Source organism: Rhamphochromis sp. 'chilingali' (genome assembly GCF_963969265.1).
Source record: "Rhamphochromis sp. 'chilingali' genome assembly, chromosome: 5".
Lineage (NCBI taxonomy): Eukaryota > Metazoa > Chordata > Actinopteri > Cichliformes > Cichlidae > Rhamphochromis > Rhamphochromis sp. 'chilingali'.
In genome coordinates, this window is record NC_137932.1 from 43,095,404 (window position 1) to 43,115,139 (window position 19,736).

General features: G+C 42.4%; 1 protein-coding gene across 10 annotated transcripts in view; it reads right to left on the reverse strand.

Annotated features, from left to right (window-relative positions):
- Window positions 1-19,736, reverse strand: part of ptprfa (protein tyrosine phosphatase receptor type Fa) — a 348,653-nt gene that overhangs the window by 212,112 nt on the left and 116,805 nt on the right. For all 10 annotated transcript variants that reach the window (XM_080882891.1, XM_080882887.1, XM_080882895.1 and 7 more), the window contains one exon: window positions 4,406-4,551. In XM_080882891.1, the coding sequence (XP_080739017.1) occupies window positions 4,406-4,551 (146 nt within the window). The remainder of the gene's footprint in view (window positions 1-4,405; window positions 4,552-19,736) is intronic.

A 19,736-nucleotide genomic window follows, 5' to 3' on the forward strand; every position in this document is an offset into this window, starting at 1 on the left:
AAGTGGCAGCTGCCAGATTTCATTCTGATTGCTTTGTTTGCAAGCGGAGCACCAGATCAGCACTTTGCTCCAAGGCTCCTGATGGAAGCAGCACAAGAGTGAGAAATGAGGGAAATCATTTAGACAATAAGGTGGAAATAAAAAAAATGAAGAGTGCAGCAGCTCAAAGAGCAAAAGAAAGAATGCTTGGAATGAGCTGAAGGACAAATGTGCTAACAGACTTGACTGGATATCAGGTATGTAAGGGCTTTAGAAATGTTCGAGGGGCTGTGGTTAAGAGTCAGGGTCACGGCACTTCCTCCCCTCTGAAATGCGTGCGACCCAAGCAGTGGACTGGCAGAAATCAAATTCCTGCCCCAATGAAGGAAGTGTGGAGCTGCACTTTCTTCCTGCCTCAGTAGGAGGTCGATCCAGCGAGCACACAGGGAAGCCATCAGTTTAACTCTTAGCCCAAAGGAGAATCATTCCCATTGCTCCGCGTGGTACGAGCCAGTTATATATCCATTGTACAGACGTAGAATTATTTCAAACGAATAAGATCAGAGCTCCTGCGTACAGAAAGTGGGGTTTGACACACATGGAGGCTGCAGGAAAGACAACCTTAGAACAAGGAGCCGAGCAACGTCAAGCAGCAGCAGAGAAACAAACAAACAAACAAAACACTGTTGAGGCTCTTCTAAAACAGTGTTGGTTTGTCTGTTCTTGTTCCAAAAGGAGAGTTAGGTTATAAACTCACCCATCACTCAGTGAACCTTTCTGTCTATCACAGGAATACTGACGGATTTACTCACCTAACCTGAAAACCAGATTAGACGCTCTGTTCTCAGCTGTTACTGTTTTCATCACACTGCCATTTCTCTGTTAGCCATTCATATCTAACGCTGCACACTTACACGCTCTCATGTAAACGCTTTTGTTAGCTGAAACAAACTCAGATACTCTACAAACCTCGAAGGACATTTTCTGCATGTTGAAACCAAAACCGAGCCCTGGTTGAAATGTCAACGCCTGCATTCATGTACTGTTTACTTCAAGCTGCCTACAAACACTCGAAGATGTCCAGGAATCATTGTTTATCTTTAATAACTCATCAGTGTGGACACTGGGCTTAAGGACATGCTATGCCTCGCTGCTGCTATCACTGAACTAGATCTTTAACCTTTGTATGTGCTGCTGTTGCCTTTTTCAAGAGAATCATCGTCTGGTTGTGGAAATATAAGTGCTGTGACGTGTTCTGTAGTACAATAGCCGATAGCTCAGGACTCTCCCACCGTGCACATATCTTGTGTCTTCCAAAGAGAGAACTTTACAGCTAACATATCCAGATACTAGGCTACTATAATTTTGAAGTGAAAGACACTCACCGGTCTGCATGCTCAATTTCTAAAACTATAATGAATACAATACAATTCAGGTAAGTTGTAAAATATAGATATATAACATATCATGAATATATGTGCTGTGACTATGTGAAGAGCAAAGTCTGAACAAATCTGGAGCATCTAATGAAAAACAAAACATTAAACAGGTAGGTGAGCAAATATGACCCCTGTGTGAAAGGATATTTTCATGAGGATTAAAATAGTTGGGCTGTGGCTATTTATAGACCAAGATTAAAGCTTTTTAACTGCAGAAATCAAATAAAACAGAATAACAGACAACGTAAGTGAAAGTACCGAGGGAGTACTGGACTGTCTGTACTGGGAGGTGGTGCATCCACACCACACACAGGGTCGCCATCAGTTTAAATAATGCTGAGCAGACAGGTGGAAGATAATTCCTATTACTCACAACGACAGGAACCAAGTGTCTCCGTCTACGCAGGACTCATGTTGAGTCACTTCAGCTGAAGTCATTTGGGTTGGCTGGCAGCTAATGAGCCTTCCTGCTGCTGCAGAGTCCTGCAGGCAGGCTTGTACAGTCCTATTTATTAAGCTTTTGCTGTGTGTGTTAATGCAGCTGCATGAATAAAAGGTCGACTTTCTGCTCAGTGCTTCTGTTCGTTGTATAGAAGCCATTTTGCAGTAGATGAAAAAATATCCTTCAAAGTTCACTTCATTTAATTTTGTCACAAAGCACATCAATCACAAACGTACAAATCTGTGAATAAATAGAAAAACATAGCATTACCTCGTATGCAGCAGTCCTGTTTGACTGGCTTGACTTATAGGTTTGATCACACAAATAATCGGTCATATTATTAGTTCAGTGCTACAACTGTTGCTGGTAGTTCGTTTCCATCTTCATTCAAGTCAGGTCAAATGTTCAAAAGATCAAGGTTATAGCAGGGCTAGTGCTAATTCACCTCTGAGGACAGAAGGATACACTTTGCTTATTATTTGATGACAGTTTTCTTTCTTCACTTATGTTGTGAAAGAATCAGTCCCTGTTTTGCAGCAGGCTGTAAACATACTTTAACAAGGGAGTCGGTGCAGATTGATACGCTTTTGAAGCCAGCCTCAAGTGGCAATTTAGAAGAATTGTGGTTTTTGTTGCTACCACACAGCACACACTTTTCAGCTGCACGGGTTGGCTGCGTTGTCCTGCCATTGATGTAAATGTTGCTTTAACTGCACAACTAATTACTGCTGCAGACAGAGCACAGACAGCCCATAGGCAAAGGCCTTCCAGACCCCGTCTATCCTCAAACACACTGCAAAAAATGTTAAGGAATTTAAGCTCAACTCCACCCATTAAACCTAAAGGTCCTATCCTGACACTGAGCCTTTACTGGAAATGACTTGTAATCATGTACTTTAAAAAAAAGTGCATGATTACAAAACGTATTTAAAGGTCACACAGCCTAAAGTTACATTAAAAAAACTACAGAGAGACGTTTTAACTCTGCATATTTTATCTTCTGCCAGCGTTTTGTAGCTTGCACATGTATCTAAATTACGCTGATTCAAAATGTCACCATGCATGTATTTTTTAATTATTGTTTTTAGTACTAATGCTGATAGACGAGATAATCAGGGTTCTGTTCACTGAATTTTTCAGAATTATGCAAATAAAGAAAAGACATTTAATATCTAATCAAAAGGTATTTCAACTTGTCATTAAAATGTCGTGTTTGTTCACAGAGAGGTGAAAATACACTTTTTTGCCTTTTACGAATAAAAGAAACACAAATGATCCAGTTGAGATCAGCAGATATGAACTTTGTTGGTACGTCAGTGTTTTTTCTGGGCTCCTATGAGTCAGAGGTCGTCTCAAGGGCAAGAGAGCGCATTCAGAAAGTCTAAAAATGTGCAGAACTCATTCAGTAATAACTGTAATAAAAAGGAAGTGTATTGCCGTCCACAGGGACATTTATTTCCTGCATTTGACCCGGCCTAACGCCTGAAAACTGGCTTCCAAGTGTAATGCAGATATAAACAGTGCCCTGTTTCAGTCGGCTGGAGACGTTGGCGTAAACACGTAACCTCGACACATAAAAGCCATGCTTGAGCCATAGACTGTATATTAAAGATGGACACTGCCACTATAACGTCCACGTTTCACATACAGTCTGTGGTTTAAACTCGGGACCCTCTCACTAAGAAGCCACGATGCTTATTACTGAGCCCATGTGCGGTCTTCATTTGGCTTTAGATATCTCTAAGCTTTGAATAAAAACAGGCCCTCTGAATGTGACGGACATTTTCCCTCTTTTTTCAGATGTTTTAATGAGAAGATCTCCAGTCAAAAATGTAAAACAGAAATCATTAGTTCCACAGTTTTTCTGTCTGGTTTCAGATCAGTTTCCAGCACACACAGCCTTCACAAAGTCTACAACCTCTTTCCTGCATTTCAAAGTGAGAAATAAAACTTTGGTATTTGAGCTTTAATTGTTTGCTGTTCTGCTGAACAAAATGAAATGCACTCAATTCAAATTTAATTTCACGATGTCAAATTTTAAAAGCTTCACTCATAACATAGACATGTGAGACATGTGAGAGATGCTTTTGAGCGAAATCACACACACTAAATAAACCTGATGTGCTGGCCATAGCAGGTTATTAGAGTTCTGCTCCACCATTGAAGCCACAGACATCAAAATCTGCACCTCCTCCTCTAATTCTGAGCCTCAAGTGTTTTCATTAGAATAACACAACTAACATAATTTGCATTAAGTGGTTTTCAAGCAGGCACTAAATGGAGAAAGCTGCTGTGTCTGATTTTTTGTGCATGGTAGTAATGAATAAATACACCACCAGTCTGCAGTTTGGCCTCTCCTGCTAAATGCACACACATCTTCTTGAGCGGCATGTTGCATATGTTCTATAAAACGACAGCGTGTGACCTGCTGCTCTGTATCACACAAATGCAGACAGGTAATGAGCAGTGAAGGTGTGAGACAAGGAGGTGTTGCACATTCAAACACTTCAGACAGGGAGCTTTGAGGCCAGCTCACGCGTCGTACCTCAAAGCGCTGGGAGCTGACTTTCTTTCCCTTTTTCATCCAGGTAATGCGAGGCTTGGGCTCACCGACCGCCTGGCATACGAACGACGCCACTCCTCCCGAAATCCCCGTTTGATCCTCGGGGGACTTGATGAAGCTGGGCGTGCCTAAGGGAAAGAAACGGAGATGAGGGCAGGAAGAGAGCAAAACCAGAGTCAGATGAAGAGCCCTGACAGAGAAACATCTCTGTACTTGCTTTAAGTCCTGCAATAACAACATGCTCTTTCAAAAGCTGTTTCATGCCTGTAGCCACACCCAGCCGTAAAAACAGCCCAGCACCATCCTTTCCCTGAAAATATGCAACATCCGTCAGTCTTATTAGTAGTGGCAGAGCGCAGGCAGATGTGAACGGACAGATGGAAACCTTGAAAAATCTGCTTTGAATGCATGAATAAACATGAATCATAAACCATGGATAATAGTGCAGCTCAGAAGATCATTTTTAAAATTCATGTCATGGTCTCACATGTTAACCATACACAGTGGTGGTTTGGACCACTAGTGGAGTTATGATGCAATGTTTAAATGAGCACTGGACCTGGTTCTCGACTAGCAACTTCATAAAAATACAATGAGAAATGTAGCAATATATGTATATATGTATAAAACCTGGAGAAGAAGGCTTACCAATGTAAGCAAAGCAAGACAATTCTACATGGCGCTGTCCAAGAACCACAGAGTGAATATAGATACAGAACTTCAAAGGATATTAGAGGGTAAAACTGCACACTTTCTATCGCATCTGTTAACACGTTGCTGCAAATCGATTCAGAGCATTTAACAGAGCACTTCAGAGGGTCATTAATATGGACAAAAATAAATCCCAGGACACCGGGGTTTAAGCTGCTGCCGTCTGGCAGGAGGTTCACGCTGCTGAGGTCCCGGACAAACAGACTCAAGGACAGCTTTTACAACAGGTAACTAATCAGTGCTAACAGCTGACCTGATCAGCTACCTGCCTGGACTTTTGGGGGGGCAACAACAATAACAATAATAATATTTATATTTGCAACAAGGCGCAATAATTATAATAATGTGCAACAATAATAATGTGCAATACACATAAACTTATTCTTCTTTTTATACTTAATTTAAGTTACTGTGTCGTACGCAGTGCCGACGTCGGACAGTTTTCCAGTTTCATTGCACTATTGTACTCTGTATGACTGCAATGACTATAAAGAGATATCTTATCTGATGACGTCACCACAGCCCTCAGCAGGATAAACATGATTGTGAGACTTTCTGAGAACATCGAGACGACGTGTTCCAAATCGTCTTACTTAAAGTTCTAAAGATATGATAAACTGACACGAACGTCACTGCTTAATTACTATCATCACACAAAAGACATCCTAATACTGCTTCTACTTTGGTTTTATTTTGTTTTATTTTCTCATGTGTTTTACCTTTTTCAAAATTATTCCTCAATCAGAGACCAGATGCATCTCCTGGTAGTTGTGACATATCTGATGGTATTATGACTAAAGAAATATCCCTCCATAGTTACAAATGTTTACTGAACAAATCCGAGTTATAAACAGTCATTTGATGTGTTTGGGACAGCTGAGCTAGTTATAACTCGTGAAATGAAGCCGGAGTTTTGATTCCATTTGTAGGGGTTTGCTTTATCTTCAAGGTTTAGGGTTTGAAATAAAACAATAAAGCTACATCAGAAACAGACACAATACAGAGAGCCTAACACTTCCAGGAGCTTTGAAGAACATGTTCAGGAATGAATCTTAAACAGAGTGTGTGTGTGGATTAGTCTGTCTTTGAGGAGCAATCATTCACTGTGCAAACTAAAACCATTACAACAATGTTATATGTCTGCGCTGGGGGCTGCTCTCTGGTACCACTAAAGATTATTTTTAAATGATTATTTAAGTAGGGATCTGTCACAGCAGTGTGTATGGTTTGTCTGACTGTGATGTAAAATCAACATTTGTGAGACACAATCAAATCACTGTTTGCGCATATTTGTCATTTGTTGTATGACAACAGAAACTGAGTGATGATTACATGAGAGCAGCCAAACTGTGTGTTTGCATCCGTGTGTGGTCCTAACACATTTAAGCTCAGTCTACAACCGAGATGCTAAAAGGAAATCTTGGTGCCAGAACAGAGTCGCAGAACAGAGCTGCAAATATGGAACCAACGCCTGCGTTAGTTCATGCAGGCCAAGAAGTCGAGCTCAAGCCAAGCATTTCAGTGCCATCCCACACCGGATGATGGGCTTAGCTACAAATCGAATTGGCTAATCTTATGTACGGCTTGCTATTTAAACTGCTTTAGCCTTCCCATAGTTCCTCTGTGTCTGCAAGCCACTTTGCAACCCAACTCCAGCCCAGTTCCTCCTTTTTACACCATATCTGACTTACATCTGTTTACTGTGTGCTCTGTTCTGAACAGAGGTATTGCTGCTGCCTTCCCTGCCTCAGTCTTATGTACATATTTCACAAAGAAGAAGGGGAAGAAACAAAGTTACTCCAGATGGACAAAACCGTCTACTTTTGATTAAAGTGTAGACGGGGGCGATTGTGGCTCAAAGAGTTGGCAGTTCGTCTTGTAAACAGAAGGTTGCCGGCTCGGACAGTCTCGGTCGTTGTGTCCTTGGGCAAGACACTTCACCTGCCGCCTACTGGTGATGGCCAGAGGGGCCGATGGTGCGATATGGCGGCCTCGCTTCTGTCAGTCTGCCCCAGGGCAGCTGTGGCTACAACCGTAGCTGCCTCCACCAGTGTGTGAATGTGAGAGTGAATGAATAGTGGCATTGTAAAGTGCTTTGAGGGCCCCGAAAAGTGCTATATAAATGCAATCCATTATTATTATTATTATAAAGTGATCCTGACCCAGGGACAGACTGTCTCTTTGAACCACATGTAGTATTTATGCACCAGTGTCAGTGCAGTGATTTGTAGAAAAAGCCTGGTGTTCATATTTCCAGTTTTTCATGTAGAAGTTTTCCTCTAATTTGGTGTGAAACTTGTTTTGGCAATGTGACAGCTTGCTGTTCTCTTACTGCTGTGTTAAGTTACTGCTGACGCAAATCCAGCATGTCCTGCTGCTTCTGCATCACATTAAAAAAACTACAAGTGACAAACCAGTCAAGCCACCGTGAGCTGAAGAAGCCTGCAGGTGACAGGCACTTGACTGTGACCAGCACACCTCCATCACACCATCAAGGTGAGCAGGTTTACCTTGCTGTCCAGGCTAATGCAGTGGAAGAATACACAGTCCACCTGCTGCTTACAACACCTAATTTCTGCATTGCTCAGCTTGACTAATCGCCGTCCGATTAAAGAAAAACTCTAAAGGCTTCCAGGCAATTTAATCATTTAATCATCGTCTTAAACTAATTGCATTTAGTGCAGTTGTGTTACTACATTAACTTTTAGGAAATGCTGATAACATTTATGATAAATTGTTTTTCTCTTAAGATAATATCACAGAATCTAAATTCATTTTAACACAAAGCAGCGTCTTGAAAAAAGATAATTGATGTGGTGGAACAAGCTAGTCATGTGTGATGTTATTAATATTTCTAGCATTGGTGTGGCGAGTCTCTGAGCCTCCGCTCATGTGTTGAATTCTTGTTAAAAAGAACACCCAGTCCTGTTAGCGCTCCATGGTAACACTAACAAAGACCGGCTCTCCTCCCGAGACAGACTGCTGTGAATGTGGAGACTTTGACTAATGATTAAATATTCCTTGTTGGAGCTCCTCACCTCAGAGGCCTCACCTTTTTCCCACAGAACGAATCGTAATGTTGCCGTTTTCCTTTGGAGGTAGAAGCGGCTTCTTTATTGCGGGTCAGTGTGTAAAGACGGCTGAGACAGGTGGAAGATACTTGAAGTGTTGGTGTTATAAAGCATCAAAGTCTTGTCATTCTCAGTGGCTTCCTCCCCTGCGTCATCGCTGCTCCCGATTCCCCCCTGTCAGCATGTCTCCTCCAATAACACTTTGTTTCTCTGATGTAACTTTGAAAAGCAGCAGGCTGCTGTCTGCCTGACTTCTACTTGTGTGGTTAGTGGTTCATGGCTCCTTTCCATACAAACCCCTGTGATATATATACTTTCAGATTTTGTGCTACAGCACCCGAACTCACAAATACGTGAGTCCTGTGATTGAGCTACAAACACAAAGAAACATTAGGTACTTTCAGACCTTTTAACCTTTTTTTCTGTCTGCACTGCAAAAAGTGATGACCACTGTATTTCCTGTGCACAGAGATTGGCATCAATGTCGTCACCAGAGAAAATGAAGAGTTGATTCAGTAATTTACAGCCATGAGAGGCAAATTAACTATTAGTAATGCAAAGGGGGTAGGTTCAACTTTTGCTAATTTTAAGGCAAAGCCGTGTACCAGCTTCGTCTGTGGATGGGCCTTTGGAGCTACAGTGCTCCCTCGCTGTAACGCGGTTCACCTTTCGCTGTTTCGCTGATTTTTTTGGTGCAATTTTGCATGTGTTTATTTTTTTGTTTTTTCCACAGTGCATTGTGTTCTGCGTCTTGATTGGCTATAGACCATTGTCAATCAATCTCATGCCGTGTCTCCCGTACAGTACAAAATGCTTTCAGCTCGTCAACTTTACATAAATCTTTGATGGCTACCAGTGTGACTCTGAAGTGCTGTACAACAAACACAACACTAACTGACAGGCCTGATAGGTCACAGGCATAGATACCAGTGACAAGGCTGGCTAGTTATGCTAACAGCCGCATCTGTCAGATATCTGTCTCCAATACAAAAGATAGATGCATGTAGTATATCAGTCATTTCAGTCATCATGTCTAAAACGTGCACAGCTTACCGTGTTCCATTTCTACCCCATCAAAATTCAACCACTGTGCTACTAATTATGTTATACAGACGTTTCTCACGTGGGGCCATATGAACATAGCTGCCTTTCATATTGGACATGATATAAAAGGCGGTCACAAAGAAACAAGTGTATTTTCCAAATGGTTATCAAGCGATTTCTTGGGTGTAGCAGGTTGAAATCAGTCGTGAAGAGTGTTGCACCACAGTCATTCTTCTAATTGCTTTGCTCACTGGGAGATTGCTGTGGTTGCCTGTAGTTGAAGGCAGCCACTCGTGTTAAAACGTTAAAAGAACAATTTTGCTAATTGGAAATGGAGACCATTCACCTTCAAAGTGAAAGCTGTGCCTTGGTGTTACAGCACATTTCAAAATTCACAAAGGTTTTTGCAGCTGGTTGAGGAATGCAATTTTTTTCCTAGGAAGCTATGATTGAAGAGCATCACTGAAAGCTCTGTAGGCCTGAGTGACTGGGCTACAGCAATCTACAACTACTCTCCAGTTGGTCAGGGAATACACATGTGATACATAGAAATACACTTTTTAAATGTAAGTAAAAGTAGTGTGTATAGCATACGCAGCATGGAGTGTAGAAGAATCCAAATGAAGTTCTGAGATTATACATTTTGGAAATCTGATGCAAAACCCTCATTTGTTCATAACTGTGTGTCATCACCTTCATAAAGGTTGCCGTCTTTTGTTTAAATCCTTTCCTTTGACCCCCTTCTAGGTTTCCACTTTAAAAAATGCAGTACATGTAGCTGCGTTTCATACAGTGTCGGCGCTGACACACAAATGCTGATAAATTTATTAGAAACATCGAGCACGGAATAAAAGCCGTCTATCTTCTCTGGATGCAGCTGTGTGATGGCAGCACAGGCACCTTTATGAATCAAAATGAAATTGTCTTCACACAACATTTCTATGATTTATTTTGAAACTTCAATTCACATGTACAATACACTCTGTAATGTGATGTATGTGCTGCAGCTACGAGTCGGAGCTGCTTCTGCGTGTCCGCTCATGCAACAGCCTCAGCCGAGGAGCCCGTACCATCAATCAGCAGTCAACACACTTCACAGCACCGTGACAGCAACATTTTCAGAGCGGCAGGCTGCAAGGAGAAATGCGAATGTTTCAAGCAGGGGTTAAATCCTTTTTCTTCCCCAGCAGGGAGCCACGAAGAGCCTTTTACAGGCGAGGCGAGACCTTTTAACATCAACTTTTAGCAGCTGATAAGTTTGCTCTTTAAAGTTCAACGTGACTCCAAACCCACTTGTACAGTTGGATCCAACAGTTTGTCCTTAAGAACATTTCTTGTAACAGAAATTGTACATCAGATTGATATAAGGTCCCGATGATGGTCAGTGTTCAGGAGGGAAATACTTTCACTGCATTATGCAAAACGTGTTGGCAGAATGAAAGAATCAAGTCTGCAGAGTTTCATCCGAGGAGCCAGAAGTGGGCGGGGAAGAAGTGAGCGGGTAAGAAGTGAGCGGCTCAGACCATTATTAAGATATTTATTTCCCATGGCTGTTGATCATCCCAAGGCCTAACACTCCAAATATAAAACATGCTTGTGCCCTCTGCTCTTTTCTCGGGCAGCTGTCGGTTGCCTTGAACTCCCATTATTCTCTGACCCGTGTTTGCAGCTGTTTCTTGGCCTTATTTTCTTAGAAATATAGTAAATGGCCTGCATTTATATAGCGCTTTTCTAGTCCCTAAGGACCCCAAAGCACTTTACACATCCAGTCATCCACACATTCACACACTGGTGATGGCAGCTACATTGTAGCCACAGCCACCCTGGGGCGCACTGACAGAGGCGAGGCTGCCGGACACTGGCGCCACCGGGCCCTCTGACCACCACCAGTAGGCAAACATGGTTAGTATCTTGCCCGAGGATATTTGGCATGCAGTCAGGAGGCAGCCTGGGATCGAACCACCGACCTTCTGATTAGTGGCTGACCTGCTCTGCCCCTGAGCTACAGCCACCCATATGGCTGTAGCAATATGCCTGTTTGACATCTTTAACAGGCATCTATGATGACGAGAGAGGAAAACAGTTAAATACTCTGTGTGTGACACATAAGCATGCAGTTATCTGTTCATCATGAACTCTTTTGTTTTCCTATTGTAATTTTTACTGTAGGGAATTAATAGTAAGATACAGATTATTGGGCAGCGCGGTGGTTAGCACTGTTGCCTCACAGCAAGAAGGTCCTGAGTTCAATTCCACCATCAGGCTGGGGTCTTTCTGTGCTTCCTCCCACAGTCCAAAGACATGCACTTAGTGGGGATTTGGTTAATTGGAAACACTAAATTGCCCATAGGTGTGAATGTGAGCGTGAATGGTTGTCTCAGTCTGTGTGTTAGCCCTGCGACAGACTGGCAACCTGTCCAGGGTGCCCCCCGCCTCTCGCCTTAAGACAGCTGGGATAAGCTCCAGCACCCCCCACAACCCTGAAAAGCGTCTAGTGTCTACTACGCTTGTATGGTATCATTTTGTGCCAAAACATTTACACTTTCCCATTGTGGTAATCGTCAGTGCCATCACCGCCTCAGCTGATGTGTTGGAGCACAAGCCACCAGAGGACAGTTTGTAAAGTCAGTAGCTGAGCTCAGTGAGCTGTTAATAATAATAATGCATACTTTATTGATCCCGTGGGGAAATTACTTTCACTGCATTTGACCCATTCACTCAGTGAAGCCGCTAAGCAGGCGCCCCTGAGCAAGCGACGGTACCTCGCTCAGGGGAACCTCAGGGTTGCCATTCAGTGGATTCGAACCCCCGACCTTCCGATCACGGGGCCACCACTCTACCTACTGAGCTGCGGTGAATTTAAGTGAAAGTTTTACTCGTAACATTTAAAATCCTTCTCGGCAAAGCTGTGAGCAGCTGAGTTAGCTGTGAGTTGTTGAAGACTCGTGTTAACACTTTTAAAAATATATGATGCTAATTAAAAAATAAAGCTGTGCCTTAGTCTTACAATGTTTAATTCGATTTTCTATATCAATGTGTTGCTTTTACCAAATCTCATATTTCACAATGCTGCTATAAAAATTCAAGAAGAATCGAGCTGGTGTCTGCTGGCGTGTTTAGGCTCATGATGGTTTTACATATCAGGGGACTGCATATAAATAACATGCCAGTGGGTACGTCTCAAGTGTCATGTCTGTGCATTCAAGCTTTTGGTCTAAAATTACAGCATCAGATTAGACACACCTACGGTAAGGGTGATGTTCATGCAGCAAATGAGATGTGGAGGCCAACACCCTTAATTTTTGCTGCGTTGTTGTTACCAGCATGGAAGGAACATTTAAAGTGGTGTATCATTACACGGGGGGCTTAATTTGAGGGGAGAGTTTTCATTTGTTACAGGTGCAGTCACAGGGCATAGCAGTTACCTGCTTCGTGACTAATTTCTTGTAAAAAATGCTCGTGGATCAAGTTGCCATTAAAAGTTGCTGTATTTTGAGGCACCTCTGCATCAGTGGTGAGGATTTTGCATGTATTTAGTGGGCAGGTAGTTGCTCAGATAGTCAGTTCATGTCATCTGGAGGAGGTAGGAGATATGCTGACACACAAACAATTTACTGACATTTACTGACACATGCAAAGAAGAAAACAACAACAAAAAATCCAGCACCCTTAGAGCAAGCTGTAAGTCTCCAAACAGAAACAGATATAGCCTGACTATAATAGGTTTAGCATGTGCTAAATGCCAACTCCTCCCTGCTCATTTAGCGGCTGATCTTTGAATAAAGCCAATCTCACAGAGGACATGCATGGCTGGAGCCACAGAGGAGAGGCTGCTTTGCAAGAGGGAGGCAGTGTAAAGCAGCAGCCCACAGGAGACACAAGCTGCCTCTCCACACAGGCTTTTTATGGGAATTATTCTGTATAGAAATGCTACAGGGAGAAGAGCTTCTCTCTTTCACAGGAAAAAAAAAAGGTCAGCGAACGCTTTGTGGGATGTGCTCCATGCAACTTTCCTCATGTATTAGACTTTTTATGTTTGAGCATACTGCAACACAATTCTGATTCCTCTAAATCCCCTGGTTGCTCGGTCGATGCTAGCTCCCACATGGTGCGCATGAGCACTGAAGCTTGCTTTACCAATGCAGAAGGCATTTATATCAAGAGTTGTCTGGACAATAAACTGAATTCAAAAACAAATGCTCTACTTTGGCCCCACAATCTAAAACCTATATGTTTGATTAGTGGACGACACCAAATTGTTTGAATGTGAGAGTGAACAGCTGTCCTATTTTCTGCATTAGCCCTGAAACTGTTTGGCAACCTGTCAAGGTGTATCTTGATTCTCACCTAAGGAAACAACTCAATTTGGTTGCCATATTTGTGTCATAGCTGCCTCTGCAAACCACACTCAGTAGATGCTTCTCATTATGCAAACTTATGCTTCCTCACATGCTCCTGTTACTGAGGAATCTGCCATCATGCAGGTTTTCAATCCCTCAGCAGCCCCTTGAGGTGATGAGGAGCGAGGTGGCTTATAGAAGAGGTCTTTGCAACCTTATGTGTCTTGCATCACTTTCTCCCTCTCCAGTATCAGCGCTTTAAGGAGATAAGATGCAAGGAAGAGAAATGTTGAGGGAAGGAACAAGATATGTTAGCATAATGAAGAAGCTCTCCTTTACTCATCTCTGCATTCACTCCTCAAATAGTTGGATTTTTCAAGTGGGGAAGTTGGTTCACTGACTTTGTTGTGTTCGTGTGCTGCCAAGATCGAATGTAAAAGCAAACGTGGACATTACAAACACAATGTGTTGTATGTTACTCCTCAGAGTATTTAAAACACACTTTGCCAACTGCTCTCAGCACACATATAATAGGGCTGCTCGATTATGGCAAAAATGATAATCACGATTATTTTCACTGACATTGAGATCTCGATTATTTGACGATATTTATTTAACAATAACAATGTGTTGAATAATGACTTTAAAAAAATAATATAAAATAATGCAAATACTGATAACAGTGCAAATGTTTGCAGTATAAAAAAATAAATGAAAAATGTAAACATCTGTGTTTAGTGAGCTTTGCAGTGTTGCTCTGTGGTGCAGCTACACCGTAGCGAAGTTCACACACTGTGTCTACTTGATCCACGTCTGACTGAACCCATAATGTTTCCACACCACTGAAGTTTTTTTTTTTTTACCTCTTTTCAACCAACGGCAGTCACTCTCCTCTCCAAATAACTTCTGCTTAGCTTTCCGAGCTTCCCTCGGGTCCTCTTAATCAGCGGTCCCCAACCCCCGGGCCTTGGACCGGTACCGGTCCGTGAGTCGTTTGGTACCGGGCCGCGAGAGTTGAGGCTCAGGTGTGAAATGTCTGGTTTTCAGGGTTTTTATCGGTTTTCAGCGTTATTTTGTTATCGTTTTTATCGTTAACTTTTTTTCCTGGGTCTTTTCACGTGTGTTATGAATAAATCTTCTTTTTTTCGGTACCGGTACTAGTTTCATTTTGTTGTATTTATCCGCGACACATTAAAGGCCGGTCCGTGAAAATATTGTCGGGCATAAACCGGTCCGTGGCGCAAAAAAGGTTGGAGACCGCTGCTCTTAATTGTTGTGACGCGTGTTCGAAACGCAGAGAGGTGCGCTCGATTTGCCACACGGAGCAGCGCGAGAGTAAAGCACGAGGGAGGGGCTAATAATCGGCTCAGTCATTTTTAATGATCGTTGAAAGCCCAGATCGTAATCGTGATTAAAATTCGATTAATCAAGCAGCCCTACATATAATCACTTTACTTGATTTGTTACCAGGATGACGCTACAAACTAATCTGGGTCATTTTGCATGGAGGATAGCTAATGGTTACAAATTAAGGCCACACTAAATAAATTAGTAATAAATATTATTAAATAAATGTAAACAAATTGCATTTGCAATACAAAAATTCACACCATGAGTCGCAAAGTTCTTCTAATTAAAAATAAAGTTTTTGCAGTTCATGTATCAAACCTTCGGTTGTTTCTTTTTCTGGCTCGAGCAGCTTTTGTGTGCATTTTACCAATAAGTAATGTATTGCTTCCAAGAACACATGAATGCACAATAACCTGCCGTCTTCTCCGGTGAGTTCTCTCTCCTGTATCTGTGATTGCATGAGTGGAAGTAGGTGCACTGGAGTCAGAACAGAGCCGTGCCAGGTGCATCGCTGTGCTGTTATCAAGCCCTGAAAAAACAATCAGCTCTTCCACTGCTGCTTCTGCCTCAGCCAGCGTTCGCTTCAAGCTTTTCTGTAAATTGACTTTCATCTTCAGCCTGTTGCCTGCATCCTGACCCTCGCCCCTTTTCCCCATTGTTCAGTCTGCTCTGTCCACACGGCCTCTCAGTGTCCTCCTGGTACTGTGTTCCTGCTCTGCACCAGAAGTCTCTGGCATCTCACCAGTAATCTTGAAAGCCTAGCACAGCACCATCACATCAATATTTTCCCCTATAACCCGACTCCTACATGTCTGCGTGCCACAACAGTTACTGGTTGTGAATCTTTGCAGGGTCCTCAGCACATGAGCGTCTCATTTGAGTTGGACTCACGCTTGTCAACATTGGCTGCATTTGATCCTGTTCAGTGAAATTATATTCTCATCTATTATTATGACTATTCTGCAGATTAAACCAGATGTAACAGTTGAGTTTGTTCCACATCCGTGTGTTTTTTCTCCAGCAGGTCTTCGTTACATGTTTTTCTAAAGAGAGGGAGCCATCTTCTTTGGCTTCCTTGCAGAAATTTCCTCTCACCGTGCCACTGCCAAATCCAGCAAGACATGTCTCTGTGCCCATTACAGACTCTCAGGAACAACTTGAGCCATATGCTGAGAGGCTCGCTGCAGCCAAACTGAAATCACACATGAAAGTGTATTCTGCATACAGAAACACAATTAAGAGGCAATTTTGAGTTGGGAATGAATAAATGGACTGGAGACAGCCCAGTTTGTCCTCATTAATAATGCACTTTAATTCCTTTAAACTTGTTCTACATGTGTTGATTGAGAACGATTGCATTTTGCTACATCCAGACAAACCGTGTAAGTGGTTTCCATTATAATATGTACGAGTGCAGAAATGAAGAAGGCCAGTGTTTGAATCCGTGTAATTCTTCAGGAAATTGTTAATATTAGGCAATATTTCACAATAGGACCCAAGATTCCTTAGAGGGCAGATCCTGAGCTAAAGTAACACTGACAAAACATAAGGGACAATGTTTTCAGTTAGAGGTCAGGTAATGAGCGCCACCTACGTGTGGCAAATCTGGGAAAGGGAAGAGTTGTGGAGTTGCATTGGTGATACTGTGATTTTCAATGGTGACTTCATGGACAGGCAGGAGAGGAATCGTCCGAGAGAAACGTATCACATCTTTTAAGAAGTCTCACCAGGCACTAGCAAGGGAGTCTCACTGTTACGAGGGATCAGAGGACTCCTATAAGGGGCTTCTGTTGTGGACCATGAAAAAGTGGGACTCAAACCAGAAACAAAGAACACTTGCCTTCAAAATAAAAGTTGTGCCTCACCTCCAAATCCAGTACATTTTATACTATTGTCAACTATCACAACTAGCTACTACCAGTCAAACCAGCTGCAAAGAGATTTTCACCAAATGGTTGGGGAATACATACTCTTACATAGCAACAGGCGGTTACCACGAAGCCACTGACCAATCTGCCAGCAGCCAACATGCTGGGGAACATACATGTTTCCTTTGCCAGATAGTCATGGGTCGGTTTCTAGGCCTGTGTCCTGAGGCTGTATTCATTTGACCCTGCATCATCCATCCATCCATCCATCCATCCCCTTCTGCTTATCCTTTTTCATCATCTATATCCAAAACGTCACACAAGTTAACATCAAGTAATTAGCAACGTACTGTAATCCTGAGGGCAGGGGTACAGGACGTCCTGCCCACTCTGTCATTATGTCGACTCTTTTGACTATAGTTTCTTGCCTTTTCTGCTGCCTCCCCCTAAATCCTGCCCTTATCTGCCGCTGCTCCTGATTGGACGGGTGTCCCAGTCCCAGCTCCAATCAAGCTCCATCATCAATCACACCTCCTACTTTAAACGGTAGCAAAGCAGTTAGTCGGGGCTGCTTTTGCTGCCATACCTCTCACTACTGTGCTCGTAGCTACTCACAAGTAAGACTGTATCGACATGATCCTGTTTGAGTGGTACTTTAGTTGTGTGCCTTTAATCATACACACCTGTGTGTTGTTCTTAGTGATTTGCTGTATTGTTTGGGGGTATTAGTGTCTGTTTTAGCTGCTCTACATTTCCTGTGTACCTGGAGACTGGGCCAGGGATTAGTTTTCACATCCACATCAGGCTCATACATGCAGATGTGGTTTTCTTGTTTTGGAAACTCACTTCACTGATGTAATTCCCATGCTTTGCAGAGCATGTGGGCCAAACTGGACCCTGTGGCCCAAGTCTGTGAAGCACCTTTGAGAAATGTTTGTGTTCTTATGAACTTTTCTAAATACGAGGCTTATTTTAAACCCAGACTGGTCACTTAATCATGTATCCAGAGTTTTACACATGTGCATATGTGAATCCCAGCAGGTCATAATCTCTCTCTCAGACAAGCCTTGATATCCAACTTCCTGCAGGCTGGTGAATAATTGGTGGAATAAAGTGCATTGGTTATGAGCTCATCTCTTCATGGGTGGTTTTTGCTCCGAGGAGCAGAGCGTTTTCTCCACTCAATTACTCTGGTAAACGATGCCACTGTAAACAGGAGACGGTGCTTTTAACACATTCTGTTGAGGCCTGTGGCATCACATACCTCCTCCACTCTGACAGGCTCCCTGACACCAGCCAGCAAATCCTTCCACTCAGCAGAGTATGCTGCCTACGTGCCACAGTAACTGCCGTGTACATCTGTGAAAAACCAGTATGGGGTGACAAGGTTTCACCGTGACTGGCATGGAGAGAGACTTTAAACCAAAAAGCCTGTGAAACAACGCTCTCCCTCATGCAGAGTAAAGTGCAGTGAAAATGCTGAAATTTTTTAAGCACAATTTCTACTGCTGCCATTTGACTGAACCACATTAAACACCATCATGACGATTTTGGATCGTCAGAACTAATAAAGCTGAAAATAATTAATGAAAAAAGTCACTCGCAGTTTCTTATGTGAAGTTCTTACGCCATTGACATGTGTTTCTTTAGTACTAGTTATTAGGTAATTAGCTACTTAAGATGGTCAGCTGTCTCAGTCGAACTCTCTGTCCTTTACAATTTGTGCGTGTGTTATTGAAAATATATATAATTTGTTACATTGTGCGATCCTAGTTAAAAATAACTATGAATATAAATGTCACCATCGACGCTGTTACACTTACTGTATATGACATCTGAAGTCATAAAGTAAAGCAATAGGATGTAAACAATGGACAGCTGATGCAGGTGTGCCATAGGTCACATGACATTAAAATGACAAGGACATACAGACATGAGATGATGGCAACAACAAGCACGCGTGAAGCACAAAGTAAAAACCCGAGCTTGAGCAAAACAGAAGCACAACTAAAAAAGCTTTGAAACACATAAAACAGCGACTGCAGACACCGCGGCAGGTCTGTTTCCAAAAACACATAAAACTAGACGTCTGAATGAGACTGAACAGGATCGTTTCACACATCTGTGTCAAAATTCTCTTTGTTTACTCTATTCTCTGTTTTCCTATTGTAAATAGATCCCATCAAAAATGCTCCACACCAGCATCGTGTTAGACTCTCTGTACTTTACTTTTTTTGTCATTTCCAGTCTTTGTGGCTCTCAAATGTGTGTGTGTGTGTGTGTCTTTTCCTTTTTTATGAACTACAGCAGAGCTCTATATTAAACAAGAGCAAGACATAAATCAGGTTTTGGACTAAATATTATTAGTACACACGTTCATTTTTGGATGGAACACACAGCATTGTTGCCAATATGAAAATTAGAGAATCAAAAAAGTGGTTGCTACTTACACCCTATTGTAACACTAAGTTTCAACATAGTGTTTTGCATATAACCAATGAGTCTGAGTCATAGTTATTAAGAAATCCAGCATTAAACCACCACAACACCACCCACACAAACAATCCCACCAAAGAAGTCATAAGTCTGTGGCCTCATTCCATAAATAGTTCTGACCTTCCTTGTAGCCCTCTCCAGGCAGGCGTTGCCGATTTACAACAGTTAAAAACTAACAACCTGATTACCCCACATACATATTTTATGAGGTTTTTTTACTCAGAAGCACCACTGCAGGACTTGGTTGTGCATCAGCAACAAAAAGCTTAATTTGAGCCTGAGAGGGTTATAAAACTGGTCAAATAGAGAGTGACACTGCATATGAAGTGCAGTAACTACAGGCTCACCAGGGCTGGACTGGGCATCGGCACTCTGGACATTTTCCTGGTTGGCAGACGCACATTTGAGCCAATGACACAAACTGAAGGTCCAC